Here is a 25,486-nt window from a genome sequence, read left to right on the forward strand (position 1 = left end):
TGTTCACAAAAATGCACATTTTCTGTTTTGATTAATAATAAAATGAATTTCGAATACCTTTATCTTTCTGAAATTTGCTCACCGGCCCCCTGTGTGGACAAAAATTATAATGTGGCCCCTCATGCAAAAAGGTTGGACACCCCTGGTCTGTAACATATTGTTTCTGCTGTTTAGCATGCATGTATTCCTGTGTTGTAGATTCACCAGGTTGGCATCTCAATTTCAGGTTCACCTGATGCTGTTTCTAGAATGCTCAGCAACACTCCTCATTGAAGCAGGGTTAGTCACCTGGCTTGATGGTCATGGTAGAATGAAGGATGTGCCAGGCCGTGAGATTACATACTGTGGTTGAATACAATTCTGCTGTTGCTGATGGCCCACAGTGCCTCAAGGTCGCCCAGTTTTGATCTGCTAGACCTGTTCTGAATTTGATTGAGGGATAAATAATGGCTAGGAAGCGAGGGATAACTCCCCTGCTCTTCTTTGAAATAGTGCCCTGGTATCTTTTACACCCACCCGAGAAGGCAGACAGGGCCTCAGTCTAACGTATTATCCAAAAGACAGCCCCTCCAACAGCACAGCATTCCCTCAGTAGTACAAGGACTGTCTGTCTTGATTTTGTGCTCAAGTCCTGGAGTGGGGTAAGAGTGCTACCAAGTCACAGCTTTTCTTTATAGTCTTTCATGGGACGTGGTGACACTGGCAATGTCAGCATTTGTTGCCCATCCCAAATTGCCCTTGATAACTGAGTGGTTTGCTCATTTCAGAGGGCAATTAAGAGTCAACCACTTTGCCTTTGGTCTGGAGTCACATTTAGGCCAGATCCGGTAAGGACGGCAGATTTCCTTCATTAAAGGACATTAGTGAAACAAATGGGCTTTTACAACAATCGATGTTAATTTCATGGCACCATTACTGAGACTAGCTTTCAATTCCAGATTTTTTATTAATTAATTGAATTTAAATTCCACTAGCTGCTATGGTAGAATTTGAACCCATGTCCCAGGCCGTTAGCCTGGGCCTCTGAATTACTAGCTCAGTGACAGTACCACTACCCCACCATCTTCCCTGGACACTATAATATTAAAGAATGGGTCCTTGGTGCCTTTTCACCCAAGAGGCCATTCTGCATTTGTCAGTCCAGACAATCAGTGTTGATAAACTATCAAGGCTAAATCAAATCCTATACTTCCCTAATATCCAAACATGCACTCTTTCCTAAGGAGTTGAGAATGGGAATCCTGGCTCAACCCCCTCCACCCGCCGCCATGCTGAAGTAAACAAGCTCAGCACCCACCAGGGAATGAACTTGGACCCTCCAATCCCATGGCTCAATAGTGCCTAGTATAACAGTGCGTAGTATAATACATGACTGAGTCATTGAGACCTCACCACCACAATTTTTACTTTATACCTAGGAATTTTGTAGAAGTATGACCATAACAATTCTTAATACTAAATGACATGACATACCTAGTACTAAAGAACAAATTATTTTGCTGATGTAATTTGTAGATGCTCTGACATCCCAGAGAAATAGCCAGAGTAGTTCTCATTTTCAATTATTGATCAATCAAAAGCAGCTCCTGTTTTGTTTCATTGTGAAGCCAAATTTAAAAGCTCTAAAAATCCATTTTTCCTCTGTAGATATAAGGCAGTAACCTAACCTTCTGGGCACCTAGATTAACTATTCACTTTGATTTAAAATAGCAATTTTAGCTGCAAGTGGGAACAGTTTCCAATTTAATATTATGCGCATTAGACTCCCACTTGTTAACATTGTATTGATCGCTATTAAGCCCATACAGTACAATAAAGCTCTGGATATAATAATTTTCCAGTTTTAATAATGAAAAGCTCTCAAAGCATAACAGTTAACTCATCCCCAAGGCTTTCAGATGGCTGTGAGTGTAGCTAACCTCCTTTCATAGTGAAATGTTGGTCTGGAAAATAATACTTTAATTAGGAAGATGATCACTGTATATGTGATTAGAGCTAGCACTTGAATTAAGCTATTAGCATTAAATATTCTACAATCGAGATCACCTTTGCGGCTGCTGATTTTATAGTCGACAAGCCTTTGTCATTTGGGATTAGGCAACAGCTTTCCTGTCGTAAAATAACTTCAGGGGTTTGGAGGTGACATTTTATTAGCCTGCTCCCATAGATTGTCAGCTGTGTAAATTTAGCATGTTGATGGATTCAAGATTTGTGATTTTGCAGGCAGTAAACACACATTACTTCATTTGTTTAAGCTAGTGAGTGTGAGGCAGGGTACTTCTGTCAAATAAGACTTTCATCTCTATTCCACGACTGTTGTTCACAGCTTCATGACTTTGGAGTTACCCAGAGAGTCTCACTGAGACAGTAAGCTTTCACAGAGGAGTGACAATCCTCTAAATATAGATTTGGCTGCCTGCCACCATGATTAATTGATTTAAATGCATTATTCTCAACTCCCCCTGCCCACCCCTTCCTCCACTGCATGAGGATGATCTGTTTGTGATTTTCCATTTCTGTAAACCAGGGATGTCAAGACAACACGGTGGGTGATCACTGCGAACTGTGTGCTTCAGGATACTATGGCAGAGTAAATGGATCTATCACTGATTGCTCACTTTGCGCCTGTCCCAGGTCCAATTCTGGCAGGTAATGTATAACCACAGGCATCTGTTGTTTCCAAAGGATTTTTTTGTCCTTAAGGGAGGGAAGAGTACCTCAATTAAATTCCTGCACACATCGAGATAATATCGGAAATGCCAGTTAACATCTCAAAGAGAAACGCTGTGTGGGGCATTAAGATCAGAGCTTTCCATTTGACACAAGAATCAGTGAGACTACGCTTCTCTAGCAGAGCCTTGCTACAGTCTGCACTCCTGTCTAATGATGCTTCATTTGGGAGCACACTTGTGCTGAATCTACCCTGTAATGTTGGTCCTTGTTGATGTAAGCATGTCAACATTAAAAAAAAAATGATGCAGTTTTATTTACTTCAGTAAATTCTGAAAGCATATAGTGATTTGATAAGATGCATATCTCTCTTTTTAAAAAAAACACTTCTGTTAGGAAGGAATCAAGGCTGAATTTGCCCAGTTTTTGCAGCAGCAGTTTGAATAATTGCCTTTTTTTTCCACCTTTTTAATTCTGGTGAATTTTTGCACGAATCAAGATGAGGGGGATTGGTGATTTGGAGTATTTGTATAGAAATAGCATCTCAAATACTTCCAGAAATAACCTTGATTGAGTTATTTCAGCCTCTCAGCGACAGCATCAAACAGTTCCACGTGAGCTTTATCATGCATTTAATTTCTTTAACAAAGAAGGTGTTAAGGCGGTTGCACCTCTTAATTCTAAACGTAATGGGGGTAATTTTACCTTTGAGGGATAATGTAAAATAGGGGTGGGGCATCAAATTGACTGCCCATTCTACACCCCACCCAATTGACTTCAATGGAACGATGAATCAGGTGGAGCGTATAATGGTCAGCTTAATCAACATCATCCATTTTACCATCAGCCAAAGGTAAAATTACCCCTAAATTGTCAAGCACCCAATGAGAGATAATCATGCTCGAAACAGAGTAAATGCCTGTCCTTGAAAATATGCAGTAAAAGTACAGATTAATGTGCTATCAATATGTTTTTGTGCAATTGTGAACTATAAATGTACCCATGATTCCAAATTTATTTACAACCAAGCTGCTTTATTTTTGATTTTTGTCTCAATAATTCACCAAGGGCTTTTAACTCCTGTAAATATGTGACTGATCAATTGTTTTGTCTCGACGTCTTTTATCTATTTCTTTCCCCTTTTCCTCACCAGCTTTAGCCCCACATGTGTATTAGAGGGTGTGAGTGATTTCCGCTGTAATTCCTGCCTGCCTGGGTACGAAGGCCAGTACTGTGAAAGGTTGGTTTCATTATTATAGAGGACACCATTGCTGATGCTTTCCCACATGTCTTAGAAGCCAGGACAGTGTTTGGTGTTACATAAATCAACATTAATCTGGGTATAATTTTAAAATGAAAATGTCCTGCATTAATAAGAGTGTGCCATCTAGTGGTATAATTTAACGGCCAAATCTCAATCTACCCAGAACAATTACTTCTTACGGTATTCATGTAAAACGTAATCAGAATTATGTTTTACAGAGAAACAGTTAGCACGTTTTTGTTAAATTCACCCTTTTCTCATGTGTCTAATTCTGCTTAAGAGTTTTATAAACAGAAAAAAATACTTAAAAATCAAAATACCATTATTAATCACCAGTTTTTTTTCTCATTTCTTCCTGCTTTGTGTCTCTAGATGTGCTCCTGGTTACTATGGTAACCCACGTGTACCAAATGGTAGATGCCAGCGATGTGAATGTAACCCAAGTGGTTCCGTGCACAGTAACTGTGAATCTTTAATGGGCAATTGCGTTTGCAAATCAGGTGTAACAGGTCGTCTCTGCGATCAATGTGAAGCTAAACACGTACTGGTAGAAAGTGAATGCATATGTATGTATGTCTCTATCTTTTTATATTTTTTGTGTAAATTCACTTTAGAAAATCTTAAAGGGTTACCATAGAATGACGTCTTAGACTGTTCAATTTCTTTTCGCGTAGGTTTTGGTAATCTTTTCCAGAGGGCCCTGACTGTTTGTGAAAAGAAATGATTTCTGGCATCTAACCTCTGTTTTCTGATGTTTTACTGATGCCCCTTAGTTCTCCCATCCATATCTAGATCCAAATAACCGAACAAAAGGAAGCAGTTGCAGGGCCAATGGGAAAGAGCGGGCGGGTGGAACTAACAGGATAGTGACTAATTGACTAATTGCATAGCTCTTTCAAAGGCATGGTGAGCCAAATGGCCTCTTTCTGTGCTGTGACATTTGGAATCATTTGAGAGTCCAAACAAAAGATTTTTAAGTGCAATTGTCATTGAGTAATTTGATTATGATTGTGTGACATATGGTAGCTTACAAACATTAGCTTACCTTGCTCAGTATTGAGCCAATTTCACCAGCTGTGCATTGTAAAATTCATTACTTCTGGCCTTTGAGTACTCAAGGCTGATTCCAGTTGAAATTCCACCGTGTAATGTTTATAACACCTCGGTTATTGCATTTATACGAAATTCTTCCATTTAATAGAGTTGTTACTTTGTTCAGAGAAAACTTTGTTGAAAAGTAAACAGAAATTTTATTCAAATGCCAAAGTGTTACAAATTATGGCTCCAGAATTTCAATATGCTTATGCTTCTGGGAGGAGGCCTTGCATTAAAAGTTTTGAAAATCATGGGCTGGATTTTATAATGGCGGCGAGCTTCAAAAATGGCGCTCTGCCCATGTGAACCGCACATCGCAGAGCTGCCGCGGTATTGAACACGGCAGCTCATTTAAAAAGCCGGGACAGACCACACCACCCCCCTGCCCCCTCCCCGATGATGTGGAGGGGCAGGCGGTCCGTCCCTGTCAATGGCGTCAGGCATCACTGTGCACGCGCCAACACCATTTTTAAAGGGCTTATGCCCCTGGCCTTCCCCCCACCAAAGAAATAAACCTTATACTTTACCCCTTCCCACCATCCCCAAACCAATTAAATGACACTGATGCTGCTCCATTCCCCCACCCCCCTGTCCCATCCCGCACAAAGAAACCTACCTGCTCCCCCCTCCCCACCAGTGTTCCCCCTCGGATGTCCAGATGGAGATCCGAAGGCACGGGCGTGCAGGCCATCGGCACCAATCGGATGGGACGTATGACGGGAGCAGGTAAGTAATTAACTTATTTATTTGCATTTTTTTAAAAATGCAGATTTTGCTCCTGTCGCCAAGCGGCGGGGGGGTGGGGGTGGGGGGGGGGGAGGGGCCGCCATGAGGCCTCGCCGTGGCCGGCAATAGCAGGCCGGGCCTTCCTGGCGTCGAGGCCTTTGACGGTCCTCTCCCAGAGGCATTTTCCAGCACCCCCCCACCCCAAAATGACCCCTGACGTCGGGGAAGCTGTAAAATCCAGCCCCATGTTTCATGATCAACTTGATATAATCTGTTAGTCATCATCTTCAAATGCCTTGATGCACAAACTGGGAAAGAGCAGAGATTGAACAATTTGGAACAAAAGTCTTTGATGAGATTACTTATATTAGCAGATAGATTAAAGATACAATTTTAGAAATTTCAAATAACTTTTTATAGACATAGAGGTTTGTTCATGAGAGACGGACACATGCCTGCACAGACACTGAGGCTGGACTCACTGCGGGTAACTGTTGTTACTGAGGAGACTCTTAGTAAATGCAAATGTGCCTCAGCAGAATTTTTCTTCCCTGTAAGAAATAACAGCCTAGAAATTACAGTGCACAATAGTGATGTTAATGCATGAATGTGTTCATAAGATTTTACTTCATCTGCTTTTCTCAAATTATGTCAACCTTTGTGGAAAAATGAAGCAGTTCTGACTTGTTTCAGATTTTCAGAGTTTCATTTAATTCAGTCAACAATCGAATGAGGGGTAATTTTGACTTTGGGCGTTAGTTTTTAATGGACAATATTGGATATAGATCTCTTGCGATTTTCATTTCCATTGAAGAGGTGATGAAAATTGAGAATTGTGTATAATGTTCCAATAGTGCTCGGCTTACATTATCGACCAGCTTCAAAATTACCCCAATTCATTTTTTTTTTAAAAAGCTAGCTGTAGTCAGAATCTTAATGCAATACAAATGTTGCAGGTTTTATCAGTTGTCTGCAAAGCCTGAGAGAGGGGTTAGGCTACTTTCAAACAAACAGAGACAATGCAATCTGTTCATGAGAGTTTGTTACTTTTGAATGTGGTCATCAGAAATATTTAAGGAGCTTTAGGGATTTGAAACTTAGTCCCGATTTTAACCTTCCCCGTTCAGCAGGAATGAAGTGGTTTCAGGTCGGGCGCCCATTTTATAATCCATCCAATTTTATTCAACACTGAAGTCAATGGAGAGCACAATCAGGCAGGCTTTAAAACATGTATTCGTTATGAACCCACTTTGTTTACGGCCAGATGGGTTAGGTTAAAATTGGGGCTTTTGAGTCTATTTGGAAAAGCCGAGATATATACTTAAGGCCAGCACAGCTCCTGCAGTGCCAGAAATAAAAGGAAAGAAACACTGTATAAAAGTGTGAACAAAAAAATGCTTTGTATTTAGATTGTGACCTTTCAATGTCTTATAGTGGAAAATGTTAAAAGGATTTCTACTGTAAATGTATATATGTATTGCTATCTTTTTTTTTGTTCATTTTGTTAACCAAATTTTCCTAATAGTTTAAACCTAAAACCTTTAGACCTAAAGGCTTGATGTGAGGCTCTGTGACTTATTGAAGATTGTGGTGAGGAGGGGAAGTTGAAGGTGGCTGGGGAAGGGGTAGTTCCAATGGAGACATAGTATCTAAATTGACAGAAGGGTCACTTGTTCATTATCCCAGATACATTGCCAAGAAATTAACTAGATATCACAGTTAATGAAGTTAGTCAAAGGAGGTGGGACCCACCTCTGAGAATGATCTAAAGTATAGAGGCTGAAAGATGTAATGTAAGAAGAGTATGAAGGACCTAAAATCATAATGACCTGTTTAAAATAAATGAGAGACCTCCTCCATTAAAAGCAGAAAGGAACATCATGCAAAAACATTATGGTGTTGATTCCGTGATCCAGCACTCCCATTGAGGAGCAATACTCGTGGGGAGTAAATCTCAGGAAATCACGGTTATGCCAAATCACAGGACCAGCCCTTATGTATCTAATATTATACTTGGTAATTTCTGCAGTAAGATGAAGATGCAGTTTTACACTTGGAAATAAAAAAACGCTTTTACCTCAACCAGCAAACTCATTTAAGCTGGAAAAACGTATCTTTTTTCCTCCTGCATTTTTATGATCAGGCAACAAAGTCATCATAGAAGTATTTGATCGCTGTTACAGGTTTTTGAATTTTAACATCTCTTTGCTTTTGGTTTTCGGCATTTCCCACCCCTTTTCTCTTAGCTTGTGATGATGATTGCACAGGACTTCTGCTATCTGACCTCAGCAACTTGGAAATCATTTTGATGACATTTAACCTGACAGAGTTCGATGCAGCTCCCTATAATGTCTTAACTGCCATAGAAAACAGTACAGAACAATACAAGGTGAGATATTTCAGTGTGTTTCTATGTTGGTGACTCACATTCAGGTTGGATGAGATTTACTGTCAACATATTTAACATAAGGATCTGAAATGCACTACAGAGTAATAAAGTAAAGGTTTCTGCCCATTAGTGTCATATTCCATTGTTTTCAAAGAGACAGGTTTTAATGCTGGTTTAAATAAATAAATAAAGTAATGACATAGCAAGATTCCTACTGTTGTAAATACTGGAATGTATACCACATATAGAAAATCTGTGTAAAATATTGCAAAAGATTGTAGTGCTGTCATTTTTTGTCACAATTTATTGGTACAGGTGATATTGTCCCAATACATGTGTCCACCTTATTGCCACAGCGTAAAATTGAAACATTTTTTGGCCATAGTGAAAGTCACAGATTGATACTGTAGCATAGTATGTTATATAACTGCAAATAACCCTTAGCTGAGAGTGGATGAAAAGGCTGTAACACAATGTCCAAGTTCGGATGTTTAATGTAAAGGATATCCTCTGGTTTTTACACAGATGTGAAGAGCTGTCCATTCTCATTCAAGGATGGTTTTTCCGTTCACTATTGAGCCCTGATTATATTTAGGATTGTTTGGGGTGGATGGAACCTTCATAGTCCACATGAAAGGAAATATTTGCGGGTCCATGAAACTAAGGCCAGCAACAGCTTAGATGTACAGACTGGTAATTCTGGACTCCAAACTGTTTCTATGGGAATGCAGTATATATTGTTACCTGCAACGAAAGCAGAATTCCTTATTTGACATAACGTTAACAATGAAACAGTGACAACCAAGAATCTACAACTTGCAGATCTCTACATGTTTCTGGAGCTAATTCATATGTAACAACAACAAGGTTGTAAGTTTCTGCTGTATTTTAACACAGAGGCACTTAGATGACAGTCAGACTGGAAGGATTTCATGGTCGTTCCAACAATAGTCACAATCTCTACATACAAATCAAACTTTAATGACTGGATGTTGAATTAAATACATGGGTGTCTTTGCAAACTGGTTAATGTCACTTAAAAAACACTGCATAATATGATTTGCAAGTGTTCATTTTATAGTCTTCATTGTTGTTTTATTAATATTTCAGTGACTAGTTTACCAGTTGCAATTACTGTAAAACATGTACTGTCAAGCAAAAAGGCTGCAGGATGAGAAAAAATAGGTATTCACTCTGAAAAACCTTCACTCACAATGAAATTGCAAAAGGGGTGGTAAATCCTACAGATAGATTGGACCATATGTTGTCAGTCCATAAGGGTTTCTGTGTTAAATGAAGACAGATGTTCTCTGGGACTGACAACAGGAGCAGCAATTTCCACTCGGAATAAATTTCTTAAATGCTGAAATCAGTTAATGTGGAACAGCTGGAGCTCTTGTGTCCTAGGATGCAAACAGCCTGAAGAGCTCTCAGCAAGAGATTTGCTAATGTAGACTCATCTTGTACCTCTGTGTGCTTGAACTTTCAACTTTTTACCAAAGTAATTGAACTCAACTTGACGTAACGTTTGCAATTACCAAGATTTTTTGCGGCAATAGGAATTCTCCTGCCCACACGTAATGAAAATGTAACATAGGCATTAAGTTTGTTTCGTATTTCATACAGTGCACCGAACTTGAAAGCTCTCAGATGCAAGGGTTCAATTAAAATAATTGTTAGCCAGTTAGGAGCATATTGTTGAAAAAACAGTTTGATCCTTTCTTAAAATATTTAGTGTGTTATTCTTCAAAGCTGCAATCTTTTGGCATGAACCTTACAGCAGCCATTCCAGCCTTTTTAAACTTCTATACAATCTCGATATGGCCAAATTGCTCCAAAATATGAGTTACTGACTGTCTGAAGATAGAACAGAGGGGAACGTGGTGTGAGCACTTTAGCCATGGCTCAGTGGTAGAATTCTCACCTTGTTGTCAGAAGGTTGTGGGTTCAAGTTCCACTTTAGGAATTTGAGCACAGAAATTTAGGCTGACGCTCCAGTGCAACACTGAGAGAGCTACACTGCCGTAAATGTTGTCTTTTAGATGAGATGTGACAATGAGGCACTGTCTACCCCTCAGGTGGATATAAATGACCCCATGGCATTATTTGGAGAAAGTTATTGGAGAAAGAGAAGTTATTTACCCCTCAACCAGCATCTCTAAAACAGATTATCTAGTCATTATCACGCTGCTCTTTGTTGAAGCTTGCTGTGCACAAATTGGCCACCGTGTTTCCTACATTAAGCAGTGACAACGGGCTGGATTGGAGGTGGATGGGGCCCAGAAATACCGGCAATGGCTGACAAGCCCATTCCAGGCATCAGCTATGTTCACCAGGGCGGGATCATGATCCTGTCACATCCCCCATTAAGGCCAATTAAAGTGATTGCAGAGCTCATTAATGGGTGTTTCGGGGTGGGGCGGGTGGGTGAGGAGTTGATGGGCTACATGCACTCTCTGGGGCAGACCAAGTGAAAGGTACAGATTGGGGAGCCAGTCATGGCCGCCCCAGGGATTTACCCCAGAGCCAAAAAAAAGTTTCAACGGCGCACAGGGGAACTCGGAGATTGGTAGACAGGTGTCCTTGGTGCTGCGCAGGTATTGGGCAGAGTGGGCAACCAGCACTTGAGCAATGTAGAGGATCGGCAACCGCCTGGCATCTCTTCTTCAAGGTAGGCATTCCTGGAAGAGAAGTGGCAGTGAATTAAACACTCAAATAAAAGCAAAATACTGCGGATGCTGGAAATCTGAAATAAAAACAAGAAATGCTGGAAATACTCAGCAGGTCTGGCAGCATCTGTGGAGAGAGAAGCAGAGTTAACGTTTCAGGTCAGTGACCCTTCATCGGAACTGACAAATATTAGAAATGTGAAAGGTTATAAACAAGTAAAGCGGGGGTGGGGCAAGAGATAACAAAGGAGAAGGTGTAGATAGGACAAAGTCACAGAATAGCTGACCAGAAGGTCATGGAGCAAAGGCAAACAATATGTTAATGGTGTGTTGAAAGACAAAGCATTAGTACAGTTAGAGCTTCCTCCATGTGATCGCTCATTTTCCTGGCAGCTGCCATGACTCCTTCATCTTCTGCCAGTCCAGGCTGCTTTGGATCTTCACTCCATCCCCAAAGTGCATGGATGGATCCTCGGGGACAAGGGAAATCCCTTGACGATATGGCTACTGACCCCTCTGCGATATCCCCAGACGGAGGCACAGAGGCGATACAACCAATCACACCTACTGACTAGGACCACCATTGACTAGGCCATTGGGTTTCTGATCATGCAGTTCAGTGCCTGGACCAGTTGGGTGGCACCGTCCAACACACTCTCAGCTGAGCTCCTCTGACCCAGGATGAAGGGCATGCTATGGACATCAGTCTGAGGTACCTCTGCTAACACATCCATGTAAGACGCAGCCTGAAATATCTAAACATTTCCCACCAATGAAGAATGCACATCGGGCCAGAGACATTGCCCTCACCATGGAGGAAGCCTTGATTTCCTTCACCACGACATACCACTTGTCGCTTTGGCAATAAAATGCGTCTCAGACATGTGACACAAAGTGTTATTATTTATACAGTGCAAAGAAAACAAAAGAAGATTTACATTTATAGAGCACTTTTCACAAGCACCAGACATCTCATGGTGTTTTACAGCCAATGAAGAACCAAGGAAGTGAAGCGGCAGCTAATTTACGCACAGCAAACTCCCACAAACCGCAATGTGATATTGACCAGATAATCTAATTTTAGTGATGCTGATTGAGGGATAAATATTGGCCAGGACTTCAAAATAGTGCGTAGGATCTTTTACATCCACCAGAGCAGGCAAATGGGGCCTCGATTTAATGTCTCATCCAAAAGATGGCATTGCTGACAGTGCAGCACTCCCTCAGTACTGCATTCGAGTATTAGCTTTGATTTCTGTGCTCAAGTCCTAGAGTAGCACTTGAACCCAGAACCTTATGACTCAGAGGTAAGAGTGCTATGAACTGAGCCACAGCTGATGCACAAAAAAAGGACATTGTGCTCAGAGGCAGTAAGAAGGCACCCCGATGACCCACTCAGTGCTTCATGCTACACGGTGGCCTCAATGCTTGGCCACTCCTATACAGTGCTCCCCTTGTGGACTTGCAGGAGGTGGAGGCACCCTACTCACTTGTCTCTGCTGGTGACTGAGATGCAAGTGGTGGTCATCCTCATTGTGGTGGTGCCCCTGGGGTATCTCCAGAGTCTGTTGCACCTGCATCATTGCTGGGGCATCACTTGACCCTGCTGTACAGATGCTCCCAATGTCAGAGGAGCTGAGGAGGCTGAGGACGATAGTGGTGCTCCGTGAGGCATAGCAGCTTCATCCTCCTCCGTGTCATCCTTGGCAGGCACACCGGCTGGACGTAGGGGCCACCAGCTGGGGCGCAACTGGCATCCCCTCTATGCATTTCTGCGCCACAAGTGCCACTGCCAGCTGCAGCTGCACATTGTGACATGCGTCCTGTGTATGCCAGTGTGTTGCTGCTGCATTTACTCAGAGTGATGCCACATATGGCTCTTCATGAGGTTGGCCACTCTCTCAATGGAGAAGCTCAAGTGTTCAAAGCCCTGATCCATGGAGGTGCACATGAGCTGTAAGGATGCCTCCATTCTCAGCCCATGACACCTCACTGCCTCAGGGAACTCCAATATATGGGCACACATCTCCTGCTGATGGTCTAGATAGAGCTTCCTTGCTAGTGACTCCTGGGGCTCTACATTTGACTTATCCAACTGAGCTGGGCTGTGTCTATCCTCCCTCCTCCGAGGGGGAACTGCCCACAGCTGCCTCTGCCTCTATTACCTCCTCCTGAACACTGGTGCCATGCTCATCACCCAGTGACACACTCTCTAACCGCGTGCAAGGTCCCACCAAGGTGAGTGTATCTGCGCTGGTGGACGGTGCACTTGTAAGGTGTGATGGTGCCTTTTCTGTTTCCAGCTGTTTCTCCTGGACCACTGCTTGGGAGGGAGAGGGTCTCCGTGGATAAATGTGGGAGACACAAGTAATGATCATGAGAGCTAGCCTTGCTGAGGCTTCCCAATGGAAATCAGTCTTCGGCATGCTGTCGAACATGGTGGAGTGCAATGCACCCCTTCAATGAGCGCAGTGCCCTCTGAAATCCCCAACTGCACCATGACTGCCCATATCACTAGGGCAACTTCCTGCCGGTCAACAATCCTGGCTATTCCCATTGCACGACCCTCCATGGGAGTTGTTATGTGACAGTAGGGGACACCTCCTCCTGTTTGAGCCCACTCCCTCACATTGTGTGCCAGTTTCTCCTGCATAGACAAAAGAGAGCGAGATAAGGCACTGCTGTGCTGTATGTCCAATGGCAGCTGGTTCTATTCATTAGCAGCTGCATGTCTCCGTGGTGATGGGTCCTCAGCAGCACTATGGCTCTGTAACATTCCGAGGCATCAGTAAGTGCCCTGGGCAAGCACCCCTCCCATGTTCAGGATCAGCATGTGCCATGAGGCTCCTCAGCTGGTGTATCTGCTGGAGGGGAAACACCCAGGTGCCTGTCCTGAGGGTTGTAGTTGGCACATACCTTGCCAGAGCGTATGTGGTCATTGAACCATTTCCAGCACTGGATCCAGGATCTACGCATTATGCTTCTGTCACTCACAATCTCTGTTATGTCCTGCCAGGCCTGCTTTGTTTGTGCAAGTGTCCGCCTCCTCCCACCCTCTGGGATGAGGATTTCTCTCCACTCCCTCATGGCCTCCAACACTGCAGCTAGGTCAGCATCAGAGAACCTGGGGCAGCCCTGCCCTGGGTTCCAGACCTTTGGCTCTCCTGGGAGATCTTCATAAGGCCAGTAAGTTGATTTAAACAGCAGCCGCAGAAATGGCTTCTGTCATTTGTTTTAATCAGGCCCACCTCCATTCGCACCCCATGGCCGCTAATTGGATGGTGTCTCCATTGGTCGCCATTGGACAGAATTGGTCGGTCTCCATATCAGTTGAAGGGTCGCCCCGATGAATGTGATGCCCTCGGGAATTGAGTGAGGTTTAGCCGAGTTTAGTATAAGGTATGAGGCAAAGACTGCAGTAGCGGAACAGAAAGGCTTTTCTTTTTATTCTGTCTTAGTTTCACTTTCACTTTGCTGGCATGTATGTTCTACAGCAGCCTCTAGAATACACAATGCAATTTCAAAACACTACAACACTACAGTGACTATCGTGCATCATTTCTGTTACCTCCTGGGGAGGGTTTGCGACCTGGAAATCGTCCTGGCTCATGTTCCCCACCCCCAACTTGAAAATTCAGCCCTACATTTCAAAAGTATTTCATTGGCGGTAAAGCACTTTGGGATGTCTTAAGGTTGTGCAAGGTGCTATACAAATACAAGTCTTACTTTCACACCGGAACTTCACCATTGGAAATTATACCCCAGATAATTTAGTTCTAAGCCCGAAGGTGCCTAGTGATGTTGAGACCCAGTGATGTTTTTCAATCATGTTTGATCCCGATCCTGCAGTGTAAATTTAATGATGTGGAAATATAGAAATCAGAAAATGCTGCATTTTTTACTAATTGCTTTAAATCGTAATGTTATTCTGAAATTGAATAGTGTTGTTCTTTTCCTATTTTCCTGCTCCCTTGAATGGTGGGATACATTTCCCTGCATGTCCGCAGCCATCCAGTCTTTCATGCAAGTATCCAATCAAAATCCGTGAACCAATATAGTGAACATTATAGAATCACAGAATGGTTACAGCACAGAAGGAGGCCATTCGGCCCGTTGAGCCCATGCCACCAAGCTATTCAACCACTCGGGGCATCCCATCCGTGGCATTAACATGTACATTTTTAGCAGCAGAGGTCACTGGATTGCAATCTGGAAGGAAAGCCCTGACTGAGTAATCCTCCTCCTCCTGAGGATACCAACTATCGAATTCCCAACTGCTGTCCTGGCCAATGTTCCCTTGAATTTTCCTTTGTTGTGCGCAGCCTGTTTATTTCACCGCACGATCCATTCCAGATTGCTGTGTGGCCGCACACATGGGGATCTTAAAGTGTGCATTGATCCTGGTTGAGATCAACCAGCTCAAGGATCAAATGGAATTAAGCGGATCTTAAACAATTAGTAACAGCCCCATAGCATGGAAACAAGATTGAACCGCATATTTCATAACTGGGTTTAAAGATATTATGGAATTCTTGCAGTCATACATTTCCTTCTTTGTCTCTTGACGAACTTTTCTCTTGGTCTGTGGAGAAAACAGAAACATGTATTTGCATTATGCTGATTAGATAGTCAAACCCTATTTAGGGGATATTCCTCAGTGGCTTAGACTGTGCTTCGAATGATTTTATTTATTGTTTTTTCTCACAGATTACTCTGTCACCAGAATGGGACACAAGTGCCCTTGTTGCAAAGGTAGAAGAACAGGTGTCTGGTTTGACCTCAGAGATTAGTCACTTACAGCAGAAGGTAAACCAAAATAAATCCTTGTCTCATTCACAGTTCTGAGCAAGTGATGTTCAGTGTCTGGAAAAGGGCCAGGCAGTTTAGAGCATCTTACCTGGAAGCCCCAGGTAATAACCGATTTAACTCATGAAAAATCTAACGGAGCAGAGTAAAACCCTACGATCGCTAGATATTTAAGGGTCGATTGAGGAGAAAGATAGGAATGTAGGAAACAGGACAGGAAGAGACCAAGTGGTCAGTCAAGCCCTTCTCATCCCGACATAGTGCAACGTCTTCCCAGCAAAGAAGAGGGAAAAAACCCTTAGGCAAAATAGGAAAAAGCTCTTCTGAAATTCCATCCTAATCAATGAAGATAATCGAATAAGCCCAGGAGACTGTGGTGACTGATATCACTAGTGACAGCTAAACCACTTCTATAACTCAAGAAATAGTGACAAGTTTCTCAAGTTCTCCGTGTTACTGACTAGGAACTAACTAAACAGTTAATGAGTTGGCTCATTGTACTGGTTCCAGGTCTTGGCTGCAAGATCTATGGCTTTCGGCTGTTCTGTTTGACAGACTGATGTTATTGCATTAATGCTCCGACCGGACCTACAGCAACAGTTACTACAATGACGTTTTGGCAGGGAAGGTATTCTGAATGGATAGTAGAGTAACTGCTAGAATCTTTTGAGACAAACGTTTCAGAACATGTGTGCTATGATAGGGATGGCTATGAAAAACGGGTTGCCTTTGAAAAAATCCCCTCATTCAACTTGACAGGCAGCACCATCGAAACATAGAAAAATTTGCAGCACAAAAGGAGCTCATTCCATGAGTGAAATGCTGGCTTTGCTGCAGCCTGTTCCCAACTCCACCCAGAGTTTCTGGGATGCCGTGCCCTATGTTGTTGCCTCAACTTGTCTCACCCTGAATGAATGGAAGGTCCACCTAGCGGTAGTTCAGGACCTTTCCAGAATGTATTTGTGTGTGTGTGTGCGCGTGCGCGTGCAGGGAATGGCTGAGGTCAGCTTAGAGGCTGGACAGTCTCTTCGTTTCGAGACACTAATGTTACTGTGGGTATTTCATCCATTTGGCGGTCCCGCCATAGTTTGGAAGAGCTAATGGGCACCAGTCACCCTTTGTCACTGCATGCTGTGTTTCTCAGACCTATCAGCGAAATGAGCAGGAACAGGATCGCACTGCCTTACATAAAAACAGAAAATGCTGGAAACACTCAGCAAGTCAGGCAGCATCCGGGGGAGGTGGTGGCATAGCGGTAATGTCACTGGGCTAGTAACCCAGAGACCCAGGCTACTGCTCTGGGGGCATGGGTTTAAATTGCACCACGGCAGATGGTGAAATTTGAATTAAATTAACCTGGCAATTTAAAAAAACACAAATCAAAGTTTTCTAAAGGCATATAAATAGTGAAAGGATGGTAAAAGGAGGAGTGGGACCAATTCAGGACCAGAAAGGGGATTTACACATGGAGGCAGAGGGCATAGCTGAAGTATTAAATGAATACTTTACATCTGTCTTTACCAAGAAAATGCGACCCAGGCAATGTTGAAAGAGGAGGTAAGTCGGACACGAGAGGGGTTTAAATTGATAAAGAGGATGTATTTGTTAGGCTGTCTGTACTTAAAGTGGATAAAGTACCAGGACCAGATGAGATGCATCCAAGGATACTAAGGGAATTGAGGGTGGAAATCACCGAGGCACTGGCCATAGTTTTTCAGTCTTCCTGAGACTTGAGAGTGGTGCCAGAGCACTGGAGAATTGCAAACGTTATACTCTTGTTCAAAAAAGGGTGTAACGGTAAGCCCAGCAACTACAGGGCAGTCAGTTTAACTTCAGTGGTGGGAAAACATCGAGAAAAAAATAATTAGGGACAAAATCAATAGTCACATGGACAAATGTGAGTTAATTAAGGAAAGCCAGCATGGATTTCTTAAAGGAAAATCATGTTTAACTAACTTGCTGGAGGTTTTTGAGGAGGCAACAGAGAGGGCAATGCTATTGAGGTGATGTACATGGACTTTCAAAAAGCGCTTTGATACAGTGCCACACAACAAACTAGTAAGCAAACTTGTGGCTCATGGAATAAAAGGGATGGTAGCAACATGGATACTAAATTTTCTGAGTGACAAGAAACAAAGAGTAGTGGTTCATGGATGATTTTCGGGCTGGAGGAAGGTTTGTAGTGGAGTTCCCCAGGGATCAGTGTTGGGACCCTTGCTTTTCCTGATATATATTAATGACCTTGACCTTGGTGTACAGGGCACAATTTCAAAGTTTGCAGATGATACGAAACTTGGAAGCATTGTGAACTGTGAGGAGGATAGTGTAGAACTTCAAAAGGACATGGACAAGTTGGTGGAATGGGCAGGCAGATGAAGTTCAATGCAGAGAAATGTGAAGTGATTCATTTTGGTAGGAAGAACATGAGAGACAATATAAAATAAAGAGTATAATTCTAAAGTGGGTGCAGGAGCAGAGGGGCCTAGGTGTATATGTGCATAAGTCATTAAAGGTGGCAGGACAGGTTGAGAGAGCGGTTAATAAAGCGTACAGTATCCTGGCCTTTATTAATAGGGACACAGAGTACAAGAGCAAGGAAGTTATGTTGAACTTGGATAAGACACTAGTTCGACCTCAGCTGGAGTATTGTGTCCAGTTCTGGGTGCTGCACTTTAGGAAAGACATGAGGGCATTGGAGAGAGTACAGAAAGGATTCACGAGAATGGTTCCAGGGATGAAGAACTTCAGTTATGAAGATAGATTGGAGAAGTTGGGACTGTTTTCCTTGGAGAAGAGAAGGCTGAAAGATGATTTACTAGAAGTGTTCAAAATCTTGAGGGGTCTGGACAAAGTAGATAGAGAGAAATGTGAAGTGATTCATTTTGGTAGGAAGAACATGAGAGACAATATAAAATAAAGAGTATAATTCTAAAGTGGGTGCAGGAGCAGAGGGGCCTAGGTGTATATGTGCATAAGTCATTATGAGTTATGGGGGGGGGCAGGTAAGGGAATGGAACTGAGGGAATTGCTCTTTGAGAGAGCCAGTGCAGTCATGATGGGCCGAATGGCCTCCTTCTGCACTGTAATGATTCGGTAATGGTGACTATTGTCGATTTGTCGTTTAAAACCCAAGTGATTCATAATGTCCTTTATTTATTTTTATTTTTTTTATTTATTTAGAGATACAGCACTGAAACAGGCCCTTCGGCCCACCGAGTCTGTGCCGACCATTAACCACCCATTTATACTAATCCTACACTAATCCCATATTCCTACCACATCCTCACCTGTCCCTATATTCCCCTACCACCTACCTATACTAGGGGCAATTTATAATGGCCAATTTACCTATCAACCTGCAAGTCTTTTGGCTGTGGGAGGAAACCGGAGCACCTGGAGGAAACCCACGCAGACACAGGGAGAACTTGCAAACTCCACACAGGCAGTACCCAGAATTGAACCCGGGTCACTGGAGCTATGAGGCTACGGTGCTAACCACTGCGCCACTGTGCCGCCCTTTAGGGAAGGAAATCTGTTGTCCTTATCTGGTCTGGCCTACATGTGACTCCAGACCCACAGCAATGTGGTTGACTCTTAAAATGCCCTCTGAAATGGCCTCGCAAACTACTCAGTTCAAGGCAAGTAGGGATGAGCAATAAATGCTGGCCTAGCCAGTGGCACCCACATCCACAAACAAATAAAAAAAGAGAGGAACAGAATCAACATTTTAGATCTGTTAACTTTCATTCTTTTCTCACAGTTCAGAGCTGACAAGTGCAATCAATAGACTTGCTGGTTGGCAACCTGATTATTAAAGGATCACAACGTAGATCCAAAGGCAGATTATTAATTCCAATAGTGCCTACATTGCAACAGTGATTATACTTAAGGTGCCATATAAAGGCAAGTGTGTTCTTCCTTTCCTCCTTGCTTTGTTTCCTTTTCTCATCCTCTCTTATAGAAAGTAAAACTGGAAAAAGTATGTGTGGTGATGTTCTATCAGCTGGTTCGTCCTAGCTCGTGTGTTCTGAACACTCTGAAATATGTCTAGTAACTGTTTGACATTTTCCGATCTTGTGCCCCGGTGCAGAGCCTCACTTACTGCAAGTACTTTTTGAAATTGGGGCAGATGTACTGTAACCTCAGCAGAGGAGGTCCATTCCAGGTGACCTCCCCTTCCTGGCAAGACTTCAATGATAGGGGATTCAGAAATCGTGCTGCTGTTAAAGGTCGAGGGGAAATAGCTGAGCCCAAATGTAAAATGAGATAAATTTTCTGTGTCAGGTCGCCCAGGATTTTGGTGATGGACGAGATCTGAATAAAGCTACTGGGAGGACGTTAACCAGGGGTCTGGAGCTTGAAGCATTTGTAAATAAAACTTTAAAAACTATAAAAGGTATGTACGTCAGTGGTTTATTATTTTGTGATTTGATGAGGAATAAGATTGGTTTCACAATCAGTTTTTGCTTAAAATAAGATCACTGGTTTTGTTGAACTTATACAACAATACGAGGTAATAAAGTGCCACCTGCTGTATGTTCAACTGCATAGCATTGTTGCATTACTTTTTAAAATCGGCGATAATCATCCTGCAGGTACTTTAAATTTAGCATATTATTAAATAACTATTTAGAATCAGAAACATACATACAGTTTTGAAAATGGGGTAAGTATCTACCATCAGAACCTAAATGTCATTTGCTCTTATAATCTATAAATAATACAATGAACTGAATAGAGAGCAACTTAAAAATAGCATTGCCCAAAATAAAAGCAAAATACTGCGGATGCTGGAAATCTGAAACAAAAACAAGAAACGCTGGAACCACTCAGCAGGTCTGGCAGCATCTGTGGAAAGAGAAGCAGAGTTAACGTTTCGGGTCAGTGACCCTTCTTCAGAACCTGAAACGTTAACTCTGCTTCTCTTTCCACAGATGCTGCCAGACCTGCTGAATTGCCCAAAATAAATCGGATCTACTATTTTTTAGTGTAGGCATTGAAATACAGTATTCTAAAACTCAAAATGATTTTTTTTTTTAATCAATCATTCTACATCTAGACTTTTGGAAGGTGTACAGATGAATTAAGATTCAAAATTACTGACACTCCATATGGATAATGATTATTTACTACTACAAACTTCCTACTTATAAGAACTTCCTGATTGTGGATGTAAGGCAAAAATGTCTGGTAAGAAACCAGCAGCTACTTTGCAATGTGACGTGTCCAGTGCCATTTATGAGCGCCACAAGAATTTTTGACCCTATCTCAAGCACAATCTGCAGGCATGGAGCATTACTTGGGTTGAAGTGGTCTAGTGTTCAAGCCAGTTAAAATTTCCCATTAATATTGCGGGAAAACGTCCTTGAATATTGGTAAAGGTGATTTTTTTTTTTAAATTGTTCCTCTGGGCTGTGGGCCACCTTTCAGGTGAGAGTGGCCCACTAGTGGTTCCTGTCTTAATTCCCATTGCTCTGTGGAGAAGTCCCTTGCAATGTCCTGCACCTCTCCCTAATGGAAAAGTCTAGACAGGGAATGGCACTGTTGGAGTGTATCTGGCTTTCTTCGCACAGTGCTGAGTGAAGATTATTCGGTATGATATTTGATTTTTTGAAATGTAGGAACTTAATGGAGGAATTCTTAACAAAATAAACTGTAGTATTGCTGAAAACAGACATTTTGTAGCTTCCAGTATTATTAATACACAGACAGAAAGAACATGTGCACACATTGTGCTTGATTCATCTAAACAAAATAAGTGACAGCCATTCGCTGATTCATTCCTCAGGGCAATGCCTTGACCAATCAGAGTCAAGCTGTCTGGTTTAAATTTCAAACAGCTTGGCAGTTAGCTGTCAGTCACCATAACCTGGTGCATTCTCCATGGCAATGCCTCTACCAATCAGAGTCCACTTACCAACCAATCAGCACTCTCTTCTCATACAGTATAAATTGTTGTTTCCCCTTACATTGGTATTCTTGCGATTTGTCCTGATGAATGCAAGATGAAAAGCTTCGACAAACTGTCTCTGTTTTCAGCAATACTCAAGTCCTGTACTACCAAACAACTATTAAAATAAACTTTAAATATAATTGAGAAAGCTGTTCACACAGTGCGGATGCTGCCTTTAGAAGTTTCCACATGTGCACAGTGGGAAAAAATGAGTGCCTTCCTTCGTCTTTTTAAAATGGAAATGTAACTTTAGGGCCTGACCAGTATAAATACAAACACCGCAGTGGGGTGAAGCAACCCAGCACAATGTTATTTTGACTGTAAAAGTGGGAGAAAAAGAAGAGACCAACAGGTTTTTAATTTAAAAAAAAAAATTGCAATGCAGATATAAAAATGTTGCCATTATGTAGGTGAAGTTAGTGCCTGTAATTCTCCACACAGTGCACTGTCTTCATCAGCTGTGCCAGAAGACAGAAAGAAATTCTTTCGTGTGGGGTATGGTGTGGGAAGGCATGACAAAAAGGGATGCTCAGAAAAGCTTTATTATAATATTTATAATAGGCTAATATTTCTGCAACCCACCCCCCTCCCACAATGTTTCCCTCTCCTTTCATGGAGGTACTGACCCTTGTCGGGATACACAGACACTAGAAGCATACAATGAATGAATCATCATCGATCTAGTTTTTGTTATCTATGATTTTAATATATTAAAAGCAGTCCATCTAACATATGCAGATGTTAACCTCCAGATTTTACATGGCTGCAAAGCAGTGTTTAAATAATGGGGCCATAATTTGCTGTGGCAGGGCATCTAACAGTATCGGCCATGAGTTAGACTTGCCCATGCATATTTAGATTTATAATTTTGTTTGCGTGGTGAGTTGCTGAACGTGCAAGCTGAGTTCTATCAGTGAGGGAAACCGGGTGTCTGGGCCCTGAGTGAACAGGACAAGCAACTGTGTATCTCCTTAGCCAATCAGTTTGATAGATTGTGAAATTAACAGCCTAACAAGTGAGAAGGAAGTGTAAATTTGAGTGTGTGCATTCAATGTCAAATCAGATACAGAAAGAGAGAGGGGGAAAAAAGACTGGATTAAGAGGGGAAAAAAAGTGTGAAGAAGAGAAAAAGTACGACATTTAAAAAAAAAAATTTCCAATAACATTTAAAACCTGAAGGAATGAAACTCCATACTTGGAATAGTTAATTTTCAGTGCCACGGAGGTTGGTTGGCAGTAATTAACACTTATCACATTGTTTAAAAAATGTATTTAGGCTAGAATGGATAAGATGCAACTTTTTGTGATGAATTTAGTTTGTATCTACCCTGCAAATACAGCAACTTTCAATGAATTTTAATGGCGGAGCAGTGCAACTCAGACAGCAACGTTTGGATTTCCATGTTTAACCATGCATCTGTCCTTCACCTGAAATTGCTATAGCATTTGCATATAAATAACAGTGAGTGCCATTAACCTTGCTGTCATTCTGAGAGCAAATTATGGGCCAGTAGTTACTTCCAAGCTGTTTGTTCACCTCCGACCTGAAACCAACAAGCATATTCTCTGTAGAATTCCCTGGCAAAGCAACAGCTAAACTCTGAGTGAACTCTCTTGTATTTCTTATGTTTCACTAGCCTTAAATGGACAAGTGTTCTTAAATATAATTAAACCTTTGCAGCAGAATATGACATTGTGGATTACATACTATAATTTTTGCATGGTTATAAAAAGGCATATCATCCCATTTACTGTGAGCCATGGGAGATCCAGTATTTAAAAACAACGCCTAGTATATATAAGTGGTACACTCCTGGATGCCACAATTTGCAAAACAATCTTTCAAAATAAAGAGAGAGAAAAGGCCATCTTCTTGATGCTGGTTGATTATGTAGTCTTAAACCAACAAGGCAGTTTCCAAATTGCAAAGTTCCCTCACCAAGCGAGAACTAAACTTTGATTGATCCTGTATTTACCCACAAGATCAATGACCAGCGTGTGACAAATATCGATGGGAAACCTAAATTTTAGCAGCATCGGTTTTGTTCCACACTTAAATCCTTGTTCTCATCCTGCCAGCCAATGCAGATTTTGTTCAGTTGATGGATTGTTACTGACCGCTTGATCTATTTTCTTCAACTTATCTGTGCTAACTTGTCCTAATTGTTTGCTCCTAGCTCTTGTTGACATAGCGAATCACCTGAATGAGACTCTGGGCACTAACCTGGATCTTTCGGACAGCAAACTGCAGGAACTCCAGCATGAGATCTCGAGTATGCTGGAAATCATGCGAAATCGAGTATTTAATCAATCGAAAGGAATTTCAGTTACCGAATTAAAGTGAGTTCTTGTGTGTGCTTGCATAAAGAGAAAGGACTGCTGTTTACACACGGTTGCAATAATAAAATGTTCAGGTGAAGAACTCAGTCCATCACACCCGATTTCTGATTGAAATCTTGGAGTTGGGGAACAAATTTTCCGGCATGATCTTGAGTTCTTCAAAGTGCGCTGACCTTGTAACTTCCTAGTGTTCAGGCGTCTGCCTAAAGCAGGCGGTAGGCTTCTTGAATGTACCTATCAGGAGGGTCTAATACCTGTTATGGACTCTGCTGCCAGATTCGGTATAAACTGGGTGGAGCATGCATTGTGTGCGCACTCCTAAGAATTTTCCAGGTCGACAACAGCCTAACCTGCAGCTCTTAAAGGGACCGCTGGAGACCGTCAATGACCAATAAGTAAAAGCGTCATTTGGTTACGTTAATGTTGGTTACGTTAATGCAAGCGTGCTTTTACCCGGCTGCACAGCATTACTGCAGCCCCTGTCAACCCGAGCACGCCCCTCCCATTTGTCTATTGGTCACCATACACCCACCCCACCACCGCCCCCACGGTGGGGCAACTACAAATGTTCCAGTACCCCGATCGACAGGCTGTATTGGGGCACCAAATTCTTCTCTGCAGTCGATTTTATGTGGATAGGGCCCAATTTGGAGCGAGCGCAGGCCACAGTCTTCAGGTTTGCATTCCAGCACACCACCTACTAAGCACTGGCTTCCAGCACAAAACCATTTTCCCGTCCTTTTTGTACATGTCCACTTCTAAAATCTTTGTTGAGTTGAAGTTATGTAGTGACAAATTTGCTGTTGACCAGTTCATTCAAGTGTACTGTGAAAATTTATGCACTACTTCCTCAACAAGATTGTGTAATTTGTCAACCGTGTTAAAAGCTGATCAGTAACTTAAGCGTTTAGGAATTTTAATGGGAAACACATGTATTTGAAGTGTTAGTCTTGGCTCAGTTGAGAGCCCTTTCCCCTCTGAATCAGAAGTTCCTAAGGTTGACCCCACTCCAGAGACTTGAGCACATCATCGAGGCTGACACTTCAGCACAGTACTGGAAAAGTGTTGCACTGCCAAAGGTGCGGGGTATTGGAGGAGATGAGAAAGACTCCTGGCACTATTAGAAGGAAAGCAGCAAAGTGTCCTCATCAATATTTATCCCTCAGCCAACATCACTAAAAAAAAACAGATAATCTCTTTTTCTCTTTGCTGTTTATGGGATCTTGTTGTTCATAGCTTTGCTGCTGCGTTTTCCGACAGTACAACAGTGATTCCAAGGCATTATCCTGGGGATCATGTTATATAAACACAAGTGAGTTCTTCCTTACATGGTAGCAACAAGCAAAGGAATCCAAATCTCATTTTCTTTGTGACAGATAAGTCGTTTCACCAAATATTTCTCAAATAGATTTAATATAATCGGCAGAACTATTAACTGGGTCAGTGAAGACTGTTAATCTCATCAGGTAAATTGGCTTAGACCAGTCTGGGAATGAGGGGAGATCCTTAAGAGGTTTTTTTAAATTTCTGGGGTAAAAAATACATGCCAATCATCAGATCGCGTTTTGGGAGCA

The 25,486-nt window shown here is 42.1% G+C and overlaps 1 protein-coding gene across 3 annotated transcripts in view; it reads left to right on the forward strand.

Moving 5' to 3' along the window:
- The window catches only part of lama1 (laminin, alpha 1), a 386,693-nt gene that overhangs the window by 264,498 nt on the left and 96,709 nt on the right, over positions 1-25,486 (forward strand). For all 3 annotated transcript variants that reach the window (XM_068031281.1, XM_068031282.1, XM_068031283.1), the window contains exons 30-36: positions 2,528-2,649; positions 3,824-3,910; positions 4,307-4,500; positions 8,002-8,144; positions 15,521-15,619; positions 19,904-20,015; positions 23,750-23,912. In XM_068031281.1, coding sequence (XP_067887382.1) covers positions 2,528-2,649; positions 3,824-3,910; positions 4,307-4,500; positions 8,002-8,144; positions 15,521-15,619; positions 19,904-20,015; positions 23,750-23,912 — 920 coding nt within the window. The remainder of the gene's footprint in view (positions 1-2,527; positions 2,650-3,823; positions 3,911-4,306; positions 4,501-8,001; positions 8,145-15,520; positions 15,620-19,903; positions 20,016-23,749; positions 23,913-25,486) is intronic.

This window comes from Heterodontus francisci, chromosome 5 (assembly GCF_036365525.1).
Source record: "Heterodontus francisci isolate sHetFra1 chromosome 5, sHetFra1.hap1, whole genome shotgun sequence".
Taxonomy (NCBI): domain Eukaryota; kingdom Metazoa; phylum Chordata; class Chondrichthyes; order Heterodontiformes; family Heterodontidae; genus Heterodontus; species Heterodontus francisci.